Here is a 14,096-nt window from a genome sequence, read left to right as displayed (position 1 = left end):
ACGCACGAAGGAGTTTTGCCGTTAGTTATCAGTGATCAATGTTCATAATCTCTCTTCCTTCACTACGACGATGCATCTAGACTACCCCCATAATGCATCCAGCATTCAAGAACATAAACACCATTGCCTTTAACCTCAGACAACTAAAAGCCCAATATCGCAGAACCGTACATAGTATTGGTAAGTATCAACAGGAACCCAACCACTCCAGAGAGACAAGAAATCCTTTTTCACAAGAAATCACTCGTTTAATTAGCCCTATCAATTGTTGTAATATGACTTCCAAATATGCATCGGTTTTGTCATTGACTATGACAGAATATTTTGATATGGGTTCATTATGCGATTGAGCTCATTACGCGGTTGACTACCACAGAGTTTTCTTGGAAACTCTATCGTGGTACTATAATAGTTTGATTATCTCGCTCGTGTTTCCTTTCTCTTTACAGCTCGGCTACCTTGTATTTTTGTTCTTGTTTTTCTTTTTCTCTCACACAAGGTATATGTTATAGGTAGTTGCAGCATGCTCTCCCGTAGCATAAGTAGGGCCCGATAGCCCACCGGTAGAGTATCAATAAAGTAAGAAGTACAACTTCAATTAAGAATTACAACAGGTTATGAACCCGGGAAGCGAGCTTCCTGCTCACTAATGCGAATATGAGAGTGGATGCGGAGGTTGACATTCCACGAGATTGGGTATATGGACACCATTCATGTCTCTCTTAGCTAGGTAGAGAACTTAAATCAACGATTTTCCGCTGCAAAGAAAAACCTCCAATTCCGAACTTCAATCGCCTTGTTATGCCGTTTTCCCTTCGCGGTCTTAAGTTTCTTATGCTCACCGGTGATTCCCCTCCACTCGCTGGGAAACATCGAACGCTTTGGCACTGATCGAGTCAAACCATGAGTTTGCTAGCGGAGTAACATGGGTTAAGCTCACATACATGCATAAGTTAGTACCTTTGTCCGCCTGTTGGGATATAATGTGCAAATCGACAGACACAATCCAATAGTTTTTATCGCAGGCAGCTACGGGGGGACCATCGAGCCGGCATACGCGCCCCTGCGGCAGTATTGTACGTCCAAGAGGTAGGCCAACTTCACACCTCCGCCTATCCCGTAGCACATCTGGAAAGTGCCACCCACAAGCCTTCTGTGATGGCTCTAAATTTACATACACCGTCAAGAACGTAATCCCATGCAACGCTCCATTCCCAAGATACACCACACCCTTATCTAAGATGACAATACCGGTAGAAGGCATTGCACAACAAGCACCCGAGAGATTCCCAGTCTAGCACCGGCCCTCGCGGGGGGCTGGAGAAATTGCGACCCCCCCCTGGAATCTTAACAATATCTCATGAGATCTTGCCTATCGGATAGGATTATTTCGGCCATTCTTGCTTTTTACAGCCAGTGAGTGCGATACTAGTACTTGTACCTCCATACTCCATACTGGTATGTGGCAGGTAGTTTCCAAAATGAATACTGTAGGAACCCTGTCGCACTGCCTTAACAGAGATTTGAGACATTGTTTAGATACTATTGGTATCTTGTGGAATATATGAGGCAGTGTGATTTGATATCACCCATAAGAATATGGTGCTTTTGTTGGAGCTAATCGCAAGCATTATGCATGACATGGAGGTGAAGGGAAGGGGACACATGAATGCTCGCTGCTCAGGAGCCCACAGCAGTTCACCTAGTATTACACCACCAATACTTGATAGCGAGCCAAGCGGTCCCCTGCCTCTCAAAAAAAAACTACTGCGATAAACCACAATTACGGGCTCTCCCTCGGGCTCGGGCGGGGGTCTGGAAGGAAGGGGGGAATGGACCACACGAGATGGTGCGGTATCCGCACCGCCCGGCAGAAAAAAATGAAGGAAAAAAAAATCCATAGCACATCAGACCCCCCTTCAAACTAGCCAACACGCGCACCCAGATTCACCTCTTTTGAAGAGTGTCACCCTGATCCTTCTCTACCAAACCGACTACCATCTGCACGAATTCCTCAATCTCTTCATTACCCTCCTCCCGGAGCATCCGGAGCTTTTCAATAGCAGCTTTAGTTTCCTGCTCTTCAGTCCATTCTCGCTCGCGGGTTTCGTGTCCACCTCTACCTCCACCTCTGCCCCTGCCACCACCGCGACCACGGTAGCTTGAGTTAGGGTTGTGTATGGGCTTCTTGGTTGCGGCGTGGATTGAGAGGAGGTGCTTTCGGAGCGTGGGAGTTAGGGGTGTTGTTAAGAGTGGGGAAAAGGGGCTTTTGTCTTCGGGCCTTATTTCGGGAATGATAGTGGTAGCGGCGGGGGGTTCTGGCGGCGGTGGCGGCAAGGGATTTGCTTCATGTTCAGCTTTGTGCGGCTTGTAGCATGCGAGAGAGCAGCTATACATGTTAGTATGTGGCCAGGTGCGGAGAAGAAGGGAGGGATTGGGTAGGGGAACATACTATGGAACTTTACAAGAAGGGCATTTATATTTCGATTCGGCCTCTCGACAGATTCCGCATACCGCCATGTTGCGTGGTTGAAGAGTTCATGACATTGTAGTGTTTGTTGGTGGTCGAAGTTGCTTGGGCTGCTTGTTGCCACCGCTTACAAATTTCGTCATATCATAACTTATCAAACCCTTCAAGCAAGAACTTTGGGAGACTTGCCTTCACAAACCTCTCCCACTTCTTCGCCCCAGAAAAACCAGGTTCACCACAACCACCGCTTACCACCTCTGAAACAAATAAATAGATAGACAAACGGCCATGTCTTCGCGAATGCTTCTCACAAGACTATTCCTCCGACCCCGACCTCACTTTGTCCTCTTGCCCGTGCGCCAATTTCACGCTCTCTACCGCCCCACCGTCCCACGCACATCCCATATCCTCCGAAACCCCAAGCGCACACTCTTCATCCAAACCGAGTCGACGCCCAACCCATCCGCGCTAAAATTCATTCCTGGCCTCCCGGTCCTACCGGAGGGTTGCCAGTCACAGGAGTACATTGACGGCCGCGAGACCCACAACTCCCCGCTTGCTCGGAAGCTGTTTGCCGTCGATGGAGTTCGTAGTGTGTTCTATGGCCCGGACTTTATCACCATTACCAAGGATGAGGAGACCCAGTGGGCTTTTCTGAAGGCGGAGGTTTATAGCCTTATCACTGAGGCGTTGAATAGCGGGGAGCCGGTTATACTTGAGGGCACTATGGAGAGCAGCGATACTCAGAGGGAGGAGGGAGATTCGGAGGTGGTTGGGATGATCAAGGAGTTGTTGGAGACGAGGATTCGGCCGGCTATTCAAGAAGGTGGGTGTTCTTTTGCATCTCCTTTGGGCATGAGTGGACTGGTGCTAATTTATATATGAGCAGATGGTGGAGACATCGAATACCGCGGCTTCGAGAACGGCGTTGTTAAGTTGAAACTCAGAGGCGCCTGCAGAACATGCGACTCTTCGACGGTAACACTGAAGAACGGAATTGAATCTATGCTTATGCACTATGTACCCCCCCCCGCGCACGCTCACCCTCCTATTTCTACCCTCCCTCCCTTGCTGACCCACCAAACAATAGATCGAGGAAGTCCAATCGGTCCAGCAAATAATGGACCCAGAAGAGGAAGTAGCCGTCCGTGAATTCGAAAAGTTTGAAGAAAAGCTCAAGAAGGTCAAGGGACCAGAGATAATCGCCAACACCGAGAAGCGAGGACTAGATAACGCGGAGGCGCGAAGGGCGGGGTTCTAAATTACTTTTTTTTCCCCTTCCCCTTCCCCTTTCTTTCTTTTTCTCGCGAATGCAATTGTATGGGTTTCTGAGGATTAGTCGGGGTTTTTCTTTGTATAGGTTCCTGGGAATAGACATTGTGGGCGTCAGTGGTGATCATGGTATATCACTCTTGGTAGATGCTGTCGTGAGCCGAGAGTGTTGTTTGCTGTGAAAGCATGTTCGACCTATTCCTATATCTCTTAGAAATTCCGAGATTGTCTGGAATTGTGTAGATTCATGTAGAGTTCTCTCATAACTGCCAGAAGGACTATGGCTGGCGCCTTTGCGCTAAGAAAGGGGGGTGAGTTACGCCCTGTTTGGTACGCCAGAATTAGACTTAAAATTCCGGATTATGCCATAAGTCCGGACTTTAAGTCCAGTTGTGTTTGGTAACATATACCAGGATTAGACTAGGAGTTTGGATCAGGATTTTCTCAGAACAACTAAGTCACAGAAATCCAACCCTAAGGACCAACAGTCCTATTTTTTTGTTTATGATGTTATTACTCCTGCTCAGCCACTGGCTCCCCATTGCTCTTATCTCGAGAGATTTGCACCTGATACACAAACCACTACCAATTGATCAAAATCTGAACCATAATCCTGTCGTGTTTGGTATGGTCGGTTTCCAAGGTCCGTGCTTTCAAGTTTCCGGACTTTGGTTTTCAAGTCCGGATGTTAAGTCTAAATCCCAGCCAAATCCTGGCGTACCAAACAGGGCCTTAAGCTTTTGGCACGAGCTTGGCTTGCTCGAGATTTTGTTTTAAAATTATTTCCTCAAGTCTGGCTTGAGCTCCCCCCGAGCCCTAGCGGATATATGGTGCAAACATGAGTGCTAGCCCCACCCAGAGGCGTATCATAGGTATCATGGCGAGTACTGCCGGGGGTTACGGAAGCTAACGTGCTGTGGTAGGCCACTACTGAAGCGTGAGGGAAGGAAGGGGGGGGGGTTTTGGGATATTGGGTTTGCAATTTTATTTCGCCATAAAGGATGAGGGGGCGCACGATATCTGAACATAGCGTTGAAAAAAAATAAAGATAAAAAATAGGGAGATACACTGACTGGGCGAAAAGCCTTGTTGAAACGGAACCGTACTCTATCATATCAGAGGTCGAGGTTTTGTAGGCGGAGAGGGCCGTATTGCACAATTTATGATATGTGTGAAGCATGGACCCGCCAAGGAAGGATTCCAAGAGAAAACCCGATTCACTAAAGACTTTTTGCCTAATGGCTGTACAACAAGTGGCCGGAAAACCACTGCCGGTGGTCCAATAGGAGCGGGGGTAATAGAAGGAAAAAGAAAACCTACTCTTTGGCAAAGCGGGTCGGCACCGAAATTCTTTACCCGTTGCGAGTGATTATACATGACACTCGTAAAGCATTGAGCCTTGGGTGTCGTCTTTTGGCCTGTTCGGCCCTGTTGGTCGTGCAAGACAAGCCAATTGTCCGTCTAGGCTTGTCCCAAACACTAGAAACAAATCTTCCGTCATTTCTACCTCTCTCCACACACCGCTCTCAATTTGTCTTAACTATAGGTTTATCACCGGCCACCCACTTCGAACTCTCGACCTCCGACGTTGCCTGTTGTAGTGTCACTTCCAGGTAACCTACGGACTTATAGGAAACTCATGGGTTCCAGATATCTTAACCACTACGCTGGTGGGTGTCGACCAAATGATATCGAAAAATTATGATGTTGAAATGGGAGCAAATGCTTATCTTGCTGACTGGTGTAATTGGGCTTTTTGTCGCCTGGAGTTAAGGCTAGCGGTATTGTGTTGTTGAACATTGAATGCATTGTAAATGTGGGTATGGTACGCCCTCAGGGGAGGGGGAAATATAGAGACTGCTCACTGACAGCTAACCACAGTCCTTTCATGTGCGGCGGGGTAATCGCAACCAGAATATCGGTGATGAAAAAGGTTAGTTTTTGCTAAGAGTAAGACCGGATTCGGGAAGGCACCAATCCATTGATAACTGCATGACATACCGGTAGGAGTGCTGGAGTATTCCTGACTTCTGGTAATTCCGTTCGGGGCATTGTGCCCGACTCTAAAGCTGGGTGTCATGGGTTGATGGCAATGGCTCTGGGGAGGTCACTTCAAATTTGCCAAATCCATGGATATTCCCAAGTGGAAGCGTAGCTAACTCAAGGTATATATTATTGCCTGCGGTGTGAAGTGACTATTCTAGAACTCTTGTCTTTTACTAGCACCACAAATCAATACACTGTGCTGTACTTTCAATCAATAACCATCGCTCGTGAGACCCAGCCAATAGCAATCGGCCCTAATCCAAATTCGAATAGATTATTGGAAATAACGAGCTCATCGGCGTACTGCATAATTGGTTGATAAGTCTACCAGGTAGAGAAAGGAATCCGAACAACATCTCTAACGCATACATAATAAGCGACATACTCCAGGTAAACATGAAAAAAGTAGTTTCTGGAAAGAATATACGTCCCAGAACATCCGCGCTCATATCACAAATGAAAAAATCGCCAATCGCCACGGGGAGGAAATGGGTGGGACAGGGGGAAAAAAAGAAAGAAAAACTACCATACAAAAACCCCATTAGTGGCCTCAAAGGCCAACATATTTACTACAAAGCGTATGATAATAAGCCTTCCGGAGCAAATACCGCTTTCTCCCAAAGTAGTAAGAGACCATAATACTCATTGCAAGGCTTCATTCAAGAGAAGCAAGCACGTCCCCACCCAACTCTCTCTTTAAACACCACCACCACCACCACCACCAGCCCCTATTAGTTTGTAGAACGCGCCTAGTACTCCACAGACAACGGCTTCCTGGAAAGCGGGCTTCCGATCTTGGGCAAGAATTGCATACTCTTTCTCCGCGCGATGAGCAAGTTCTTTGCCAAGAACGGATTCTTTGGTTCAGTCTGCGCGGGAACACGCGATAAGAGCGAGAATGCGTCCTTCTTCGGAGCTTGTGGAGTCTTCGGCTCGGAGAGCGCTGCGAGGGCTTTCGGCTCCATGGACTTACGGCGCTGTGATAAATTAGCGTTTATGGTAACAATATCTAGCGAAAATGGTAGGACAAACCCTGTGTCCACCTCGCGGAATTATATCTAAGTCGACGGCAAATTGACTTTCGTCCATCCACTCCTGTTCGCTCTGGCATTGTATAACCCAGCCGACGCCGACACATATGACAACACCTTTGCTGTCCTTCACCTTCTGAAGAGTGCGAGGGCTGCCTTCTTTAAAGACTACATGTGTGATTCCGATCTTGTCCTTGTTCCCACCGTCTGGATTCCAATTCCATGCCTTTAGAACTCGCGCCCCAAGACCACGGAGAGCATGTACGTACGGTCCTGATGCATCGGCACCGTCGGCAGTGTATACATCCACGAATACGACTGCGCCAGCGAGAACGCCCATCTGGCTCACCATGCCGCTGTTACGGCGGGCGAAGTGGTTTGATGTTGCTGGTAGCGAGTTGCGGACCGTGGGAGATGGATCCCGCTGGATGTTTGGGGAGTAGGGAGCAGGGTGGAAGTTTTCTTGGTCTTCGATTTCCATATCTGAGCCCTCGGCTTCACTGTCTTCTGGGGGAAGGTTGACTGGGATCGTGGTCTTGCGAACATGACTTTCGACGATTCCGAGGAATTCTTCTTGCGTCAAGAGGAGTTCAGGATCGATAGGAATGCCAAAGATGTTCCAGTCAAGATCATGGCCTACTTCGCTGCTCTGTGATGGTTGAGCATCAGGGAATAAGGTCCTCCTCTCGGGCTCGGGCCGCATCGTCAAATCTACCGGGGGGATGCCCTTCGAGATAGGAGAGCAGGAAGATCCGTCAAGGGGGAAAGGTGTTCCAGTATTACCACCGAGAAGCTCATCTTTATCATCCTCAAGATTGAAGAACCCGTAACTACCATCCTGACTCAAGCCTCTGCGCTTCCTATTACATTGTGGCGCTCGCGAAGGGGTGAGCGACAGCTCCTTTTTAAGGATAGTCTCCGTGTTATCCTCCGAATTTTCCATTGTAATATCCCCCTCAAAATCGATTTCTGGTTCTGGCACTCTCTGTAGCTTGGTGTGAGAGGTTTTGTGAAGAGGGGTAGGAGATATATTGCTCGACTCAAACAAGTTCTCAAAATCAAATCCTCGTGGAGGTGTAGGGGGAGTTGTAGAAGTCTTCGTCGTTGTCATTGAAAACACTGCCCTCCTCTCCGACTCAATTTCCTCAAACATCTTGTCTAAGGACTTGGCTTCTAAGGGCCTAGGCTCCTTCTTTGCCGGCGACATGATCTCGTCAAAAAGGGTAGAGGAATCCTCACACTGGAACGTCATTGCCTGTTCAGGATCTTTGGGGTCAAGCAATTTGATTCTGACGGCGCGCGGGGCCTTGCGACTCAATAGGTTCGTCTCGATGTCCATTCCCAGTTCATCCTGATCGCCATCTACTTTCACGTAGTTTGAAACTTTGACTCTTTTCGGGAGGTTTTGTGCCCCGAGCTTTGACGGCGGCTGGTGGTCAATCGCACTAAGGGTTGTGAGAGGCTCAAGTTTGAAGCTACCTTTGATCGGACTAGCTCTGAAACCAGGAATCGATCGAGGAACAGGGCGTCTAGCCGGTGATGCCAAGGCCGAGCTAGGCAATCCCGATGGCTCCAATGCCTTCGTTGAGAGGTGGGCCTTTGTAGGTCGGGATGGCGATGCAGGTGGTCTCCTTGCCGGGGAAGAGATCAAAGCAGAGATATCAAGGGGCTTATTCTCGTTTGAATCTATGCCAACGGGTTTGGTTGCGGTCCCACCAACTCGTTTGGGCTTAGCTGTTAGCTTTGGATAATGCGGACTTGACAGCTCATCTTCCGATCCGTCGTCCGGAAGTTTTAGACCCAAGAGAGGGGCTCGTCGAGCCTTGGATGGAGATAGGGCGGGTATCGGATCAAGGATAACTGTGGAGGGGGTAACGGTTGGCAACCGGAGTTTGGTGGCCGGTACTCGAATAGGCTTAACTGATAGTGCGCCCATTGATGAAGACATGAGTTCGTCGGTATCGAGATGGCTGTCTTTCTGCACGGGAATGAGATTCTCTTTGTTCTCGAGAAATTTCTGAGGGCTAGCTACAAACGCCACCTTTTTCGACACTTTGGCCGTAGCTGAAGTGGATTTCTTCGTAGTGATAGAAGCGGTTTTCTCAGACTTGCGTTTCGGAGCGGCTTTCACTCCACGAGCTGGTTGGGGAGCTGGATCCTGCGTCTTAACAGTCCTCTTGGAGGCCCTTGTAGCCCTAATCGGTGGCTCGAATTCATTTGAGCTGGCAGCCTCCGTGAGAGCCTTCCGCTTCTCAGACGTTCTCTGAGCCTTTCTTGGTTTGCTCTCGGTGGGATTGGCTTCTGCTTTTGCTCTTGCACGAGTAAGGTATTTTCGAGGTTGAGGCTCAGCCATGGTGATCTAAAAAGAAGAGAAACAGGGGAATATATCAAGGTGCGGTTATATCACGAAGTAAGGGATTGCTCGCAACAATGATGAGTGGTATGGAGGGGTTGTTAGATTAGGGGAGAAGAGAAGACGCGGGCGAGGTCTGCGGTTGTTATTCCAAACAAGACCCGTTACCATAGCAACTGATAAAGGTTTGTTTGTCTGACCTCACACAAGAGATCACATGATACTTTTTTCTCGACTCGAGCACTGAATTAAGCCTTAGAAAGCTCTCAGAAGTATGATACCTAATTTACCTTACTTACTCCTCACTTCCCAAGAAAATTGATGACTCGAAGACAACTACAGTAGTAGTCCCAATACCTTACTACCCTCATCATATAGATTGCCGCTGGCAGTGGATGAAAAGCTGATATATCATGGCAAGAGCAAACGCACAATGATGCGCGGTCGTAAGATTAATAAACTTAATCCTTATTTATCTTTTCGTACTTGTAGGTTTTCATGCACTTGAATTAACAGTGTTACTCAACCCCCGGTAAAACAACCTAAAAACCCACTAATATCGTGACAGATCCTCTCCAAGCCGAGCTCAGATTCTACTTTAACCTTTTGATTACCTTTAGCAGATCGCAGAATTCGATGTGAACCTTTTCAACCTTCCTCTCTAGAGACCTGCTGTAGCTTCGCTTGCCTCCTGCTCGGTGAAGAACACTCCTGGGTTCTACGTCTACCTCAAGTCCTCTCTGGTAATCGGAAGTTTATTTTTGCCCATGTTTTCGCCAACTCCCTTGCCGCTTACACAATATAACGGCACTATGGGTCAGCGGTACGCCAAAGTTCCAGACAATATTCTTTGGTATGGGTTGGCCTCAAGATCACATGTACTCCACAGCGTATAGTACCATACCCGCTCAGGCACTGGGGGCCTCACCTCACACGCTGAGGCTGGCTCAAAAATGCCTCTGAAAGAAACTCGATTTCAGCGAGACCCCAATACCCCAGATGTTCAGTCAACTATGTGGACTAGGGAGGGACAGCTGCAGGCACTGGATATAGTCTCGCTAGACAATTGCTTCCGGAGGACTCATTTAGGGGCATAATATGATAGATCATTACACTAGGGCAATTGATCTTTGTCCTTTGTCCATTGTGTTAGGGGGACGGCGGCACCCCCGACAGCGCCTCTTGCGGTAAGGGGGAGTTGGTAGTTTTATTCACTCTCACTTGTGTTCGAACATACTGTACCTGTACGCTCGAATAGCTGGTTGTTGCAACCTGCGATTGGTGGCATGGAGCACTAGTCATTCTACCAGTATAGACCCGCCATCAACTCCCCAGCAATTTCATGTCGATTACTTTGTTCCTAGAATTTAGGGAATAGGATTTGGAGAAGAGGAAGTCTGTTACCGATGCGGTCGAAAATTTAGGCCGTTCACCGGTACTTGGTCGATAGTTTGAACAGACGAGTGGCTAATATGGGTAGGGGCCCCACATCTAATCGTTTTCGTAGTCTCCGGAAATAGGTCTTGACGGCCGAGACCGCGCCTTGGATTTTCGGGTATCATACTGGACACAACACGGGGCTAGTGGGGAAGCACTGCGAGTGAGATCAGTATGGGCCAAGCAGAACTGAAAATGAGGGAATGATGAGTTAGACTATCCATAAAGATGCTAGTTGAAGGCATACCGGGGGATATATATATATCTCCAAAACACTAACACCTCCGGAAACCAAAAGGGGTTCTACAAACAGTCTCGAATGAACGGAATGCGTGGAAAGTATTCCGGCAATGACAGAAATTCGGTAGAATCCCCGAGAAAGCAAACGAACAATCCACTATCATCCCGGACAACCCATCAGTCCTCCGAAAAAATCCACAATCACTCCGAACAGGACATTGGTATGGTAAGAACCGACCTCTAAACCCAATACCCTGCGCCGGATAGTCAACTAGGAAAAAACAACAAACTAAACCAATCATCCAATACCGGATACGCAGGGGTGACAGGTGTAAGCACTCAATTTAGATTTTGAAATACATATATGGCCCCCAGAATTGCGGGTAAGAATATCATGGATCCAGCTTGGGTCTCCTCCGCGGTTCGTAATGGTACTGAAGATGTGGAAGAAAATCGCTTGATAATAAAATAATAGTTATTGGTGTGCGAGCAATTTACCAATACTTTAGGAATATATAAAGTGATAGGAAATTGCCCAGCATTTGCACTACTCTCAATATCAAGAGATTCACAGGCACCTTCAGATATCTGTTAATCATCCACAAGATATTTACTAACCACATGGCATATACCGAAAACCTACTTGCGCCGTCAGGCACCGATGACGCCTCCAGGCCTTGGCAAAGCCGGGCCTGCAAAGCTTAGGTCAGTCTCACTTTGACCTAGTATGGCCGGATTGTGTATCCGCAGGCTATCCACAGGCCGGGCTTGTTAGAGGTTGTGGATAGATGATGGAAGGTTGCGGTTGATTCTGGAAGTTGCGGGGTCGGTGGATCGTTTAGGAACGTGATGGGCTGTTCCAGAGCCTTTGTGATCTCTGGGGGGGAATTCTCCAGACATATCTTTCCTCTGTCATCACGGGGGTGCGCAGAGGAACGGGGGCGTGCGTGGAGATACAGAGGTAGGTGTGGTGATCCATGAAAGGATGCCCCGGTTTTGTTTATTTATACACCTATATTTACAGTCAGTTTGGTTTAGATGAGGATGACAAAGTGTGGTGGAAGGAGAGAACTGAGTTGTTGACCACACCTCCCCTACCCTCCCTATATAGAGCCCATATTCCGAGCGAATCCTATAGTTCTATCTCTTCCCTATCTATCTCCCACATTGAGAGGTCTGGCTATCTGCCAACACTGGCGTAGAGTTGTCTGCTCTTTTGCGCCCACAATGGAGACATTAGACTATGAACCATAACACTAAAGAGAAAATATGACCATTGGTTTACATAGTAAGTTGAGGTGGTTGATCTTAGCTGTCCCACCGTACTTACACCAGTAATTTCCTCTCACGAGATTGTTGAGAGCGCCGAAGGCCAAAGGCATGGCTTTGATTGGTAGTAGAGTGTAAGAGCAGTAGAGAAGACAAGTCAGTGCTTTCTAAGAAAAGAGAAATGTGAAAATAAAATATATTTTTCTCTTTTTGTTTAGAAACTAAAGTTTCTTACCGTGCTCATAACCATCTCGGAATTGAAGGTTTTTCTTGCAGCGGAAGATTGTTGATTGAGTTCGCTACCTAGCTGAGAGACATGAATTGTGTATATATACCCCATCTTGATGACTCAAGCAATTACGTGGAATACCAACTTCCACATCCCTCCCTCCCAGTATCGTGCGTTGGGTCGGGGGATTATTTCTCAACATTTGGGATTAGGGGGTGGCACGAGTGATTTCCTGTGATAATGCATTACTACATAACCCAGACAGGTGTCTCCGTCTTCTGCCCAATGCCTCATAGTGTCATGCATCCATTTGAACGAGCTGCCAAAAGGTTGTAATTGGAAAGGAACCGCCCCCAATTGCTTCCCCCCCCCCCCCGCGATCAAGTAGAGCGAAAAACCTTAACTTAATTAAGTTCTTGAAGATTCTTGTGTCTTGATACAACGATTATAGTACTATATATCACACCTTTTATTAGTTGTTATCCGTACTCGACCTCTTCAAGCAGGTTGATAGAGTGTGATAAGTGGTTTTGCAATTGTAACTTAAATGACAACCCGCACAGGCAATTTCTACTATTTTAGTACTGGATTGTCTATAGAATGCAGAATCAGCAGTTGTCTGTTGTTGTACAGAAATAGTGGGGTAAAAGAGAAAAAAACAAAATACTTGCTAATTATTATCTCATTCTTATTACTTTTTCCTTCGCTTTTGTTTATTCCCATCCATGCTTGTGTCACCCCTCCCATCCCACCGATCCTAAACCTCACCATTGGGTGTACTATATTGTCAAGAGCCGGATCCTGCCGCCCCGCAGGATTGCTAATCAAGGTTTGGTTTTCTGTCTCCCGGTTCCCGTGGGGCATGACTTCCTGGATTTTGTGTGTTACATGGTGAATCATTCGGAAATAATTGCCAATGAGAGGGATTGAACTATGTCTTTCGTAGGGGTAACTGGTCCTTGATGCCTCAACCACTGGGTCAGCGGGCATGCGCAACACTACAGTACTCGAGTACAATAGGGACCAATTTATCCAGCTGGAAAGTGGATTCTTTTGTTTCGAGGGAAAATATAGTATGCCTTCCAGCCCAGGTGGTATGGTTTGCAGGGGGTCCTTGCATTTCCCCGGTTACCTTTGGGGAAATTTTCCCTCTAGTTGGATTAGAGCAGGGAATAGTGCCCTGCAAGGCAACCGCTAGCACATAATAGAGATGCAGCCTTCCGTAATGTTACTCGAGTATCTCAGAGCAACAGCTATGATAGCAGTCAAGAGATGGGGTAAGGAATATGGGAATAAAGATCCCACAATGCACTACTTGGCTTCGATAATATCGCTATGCTAAAGACAAAATTCAGTTTGTAACCAACCTGCAGCCAAGAAATTGCACAGAATTACACATATCATGACACTCCTTTGTCCATTCACACCACAGAGCCATAGCCCGTCGCCCTGTTTGAGACAGAATTGCGAAAGGGCCACGGATAGTCGGTACAAATAGAGAGTAGTAGGCTATTAGGTATCCCTATATTTATCAATGTATAAAAAAAGATTGCTGCAAGTAATCTTTATGACCTGTGTTCATCTGGTTCAGGGCACAGTCTCCTGCTCTTTAGTCTGGCGGGTGCTGCCAGTAGCTTAGTCTGGTTTTCTCCTTTCAAATTTTCTTGGAAAAGTATTGGTTTACCGGAGTAAGGGTCGGTGAATTGCTATCATACCTATATAATTGATTAGAGAGAGCTATCGAAAGCC

General features: G+C 47.3%; 3 protein-coding genes; 1 reads left to right on the top strand and 2 right to left on the bottom strand.

The window, feature by feature from the left end:
* Positions 1-1,578: 1,578 nt before the first annotated feature.
* GSTUM_00008557001 (uncharacterized protein) lies at positions 1,579-2,561 on the bottom strand. XM_002840126.2 has 2 exons: positions 2,453-2,561; positions 1,579-2,389 (listed from the first exon to the last, which is right to left on the bottom strand). The coding sequence occupies exons 1-2, from the start codon at positions 2,518-2,520 to the stop codon at positions 1,948-1,950; spliced, it is 510 nt and encodes a 169-aa protein (XP_002840172.1). The 5' UTR covers positions 2,521-2,561; the 3' UTR covers positions 1,579-1,947.
* A 112-nt stretch (positions 2,562-2,673) lies between these two features.
* GSTUM_00008556001 (uncharacterized protein) lies at positions 2,674-3,869 on the top strand. XM_002840125.2 has 3 exons: positions 2,674-3,296; positions 3,360-3,490; positions 3,561-3,869. The coding sequence occupies exons 1-3, from the start codon at positions 2,759-2,761 to the stop codon at positions 3,729-3,731; spliced, it is 840 nt and encodes a 279-aa protein (XP_002840171.1). The 5' UTR covers positions 2,674-2,758; the 3' UTR covers positions 3,732-3,869.
* Positions 3,870-6,537: 2,668 nt separating this feature from the next.
* Positions 6,538-9,172, bottom strand: GSTUM_00008555001 (uncharacterized protein; the record flags this gene model as incomplete). The annotated part of the gene is made up of 2 exons (XM_002840124.1): positions 6,538-6,765; positions 6,821-9,172. The coding sequence occupies 2 exons, from the start codon at positions 9,170-9,172 to the stop codon at positions 6,538-6,540; spliced, it is 2,580 nt and encodes an 859-aa protein (XP_002840170.1).
* Between the last annotated feature and the right edge of the window lie 4,924 nt (positions 9,173-14,096).

This window comes from Tuber melanosporum, assembly GCF_000151645.1.
Source record: "Tuber melanosporum whole genome shotgun sequence assembly, scaffold_48, strain Mel28".
Classification (NCBI taxonomy): Eukaryota; Fungi; Ascomycota; class Pezizomycetes; order Pezizales; family Tuberaceae; genus Tuber; species Tuber melanosporum.
This window is presented reverse-complemented; position numbering and strand designations above follow the sequence as displayed.

What these genes read in the sequence shown, in the direction of transcription:
- GSTUM_00008556001 (XM_002840125.2), top strand. Translation starts at nt 2,759, where the DNA reads ATGTCTTCGCGAATGCTTCTCACAAGACTATTCCTCCGACCCCGACCT. An exon ending in TCGGCCGGCTATTCAAGAAG is followed by an intron (nt 3,297 to 3,359) that starts GTGGGTGTTCTT and finishes ATATATGAGCAG; the next exon opens with ATGGTGGAGACATCGAATAC. An exon ending in AATCTATGCTTATGCACTAT is followed by an intron (nt 3,491 to 3,560) that starts GTACCCCCCCCC and finishes ACCAAACAATAG; the next exon opens with ATCGAGGAAGTCCAATCGGT.
- GSTUM_00008557001 (XM_002840126.2), bottom strand. Translation starts at nt 2,520, where the DNA reads ATGGCGGTATGCGGAATCTGTCGAGAGGCCGAATCGAAATATAAATGC. An exon ending in CCTTCTTGTAAAGTTCCATA is followed by an intron (nt 2,390 to 2,452) that starts GTATGTTCCCCT and finishes TAACATGTATAG; the next exon opens with CTGCTCTCTCGCATGCTACA.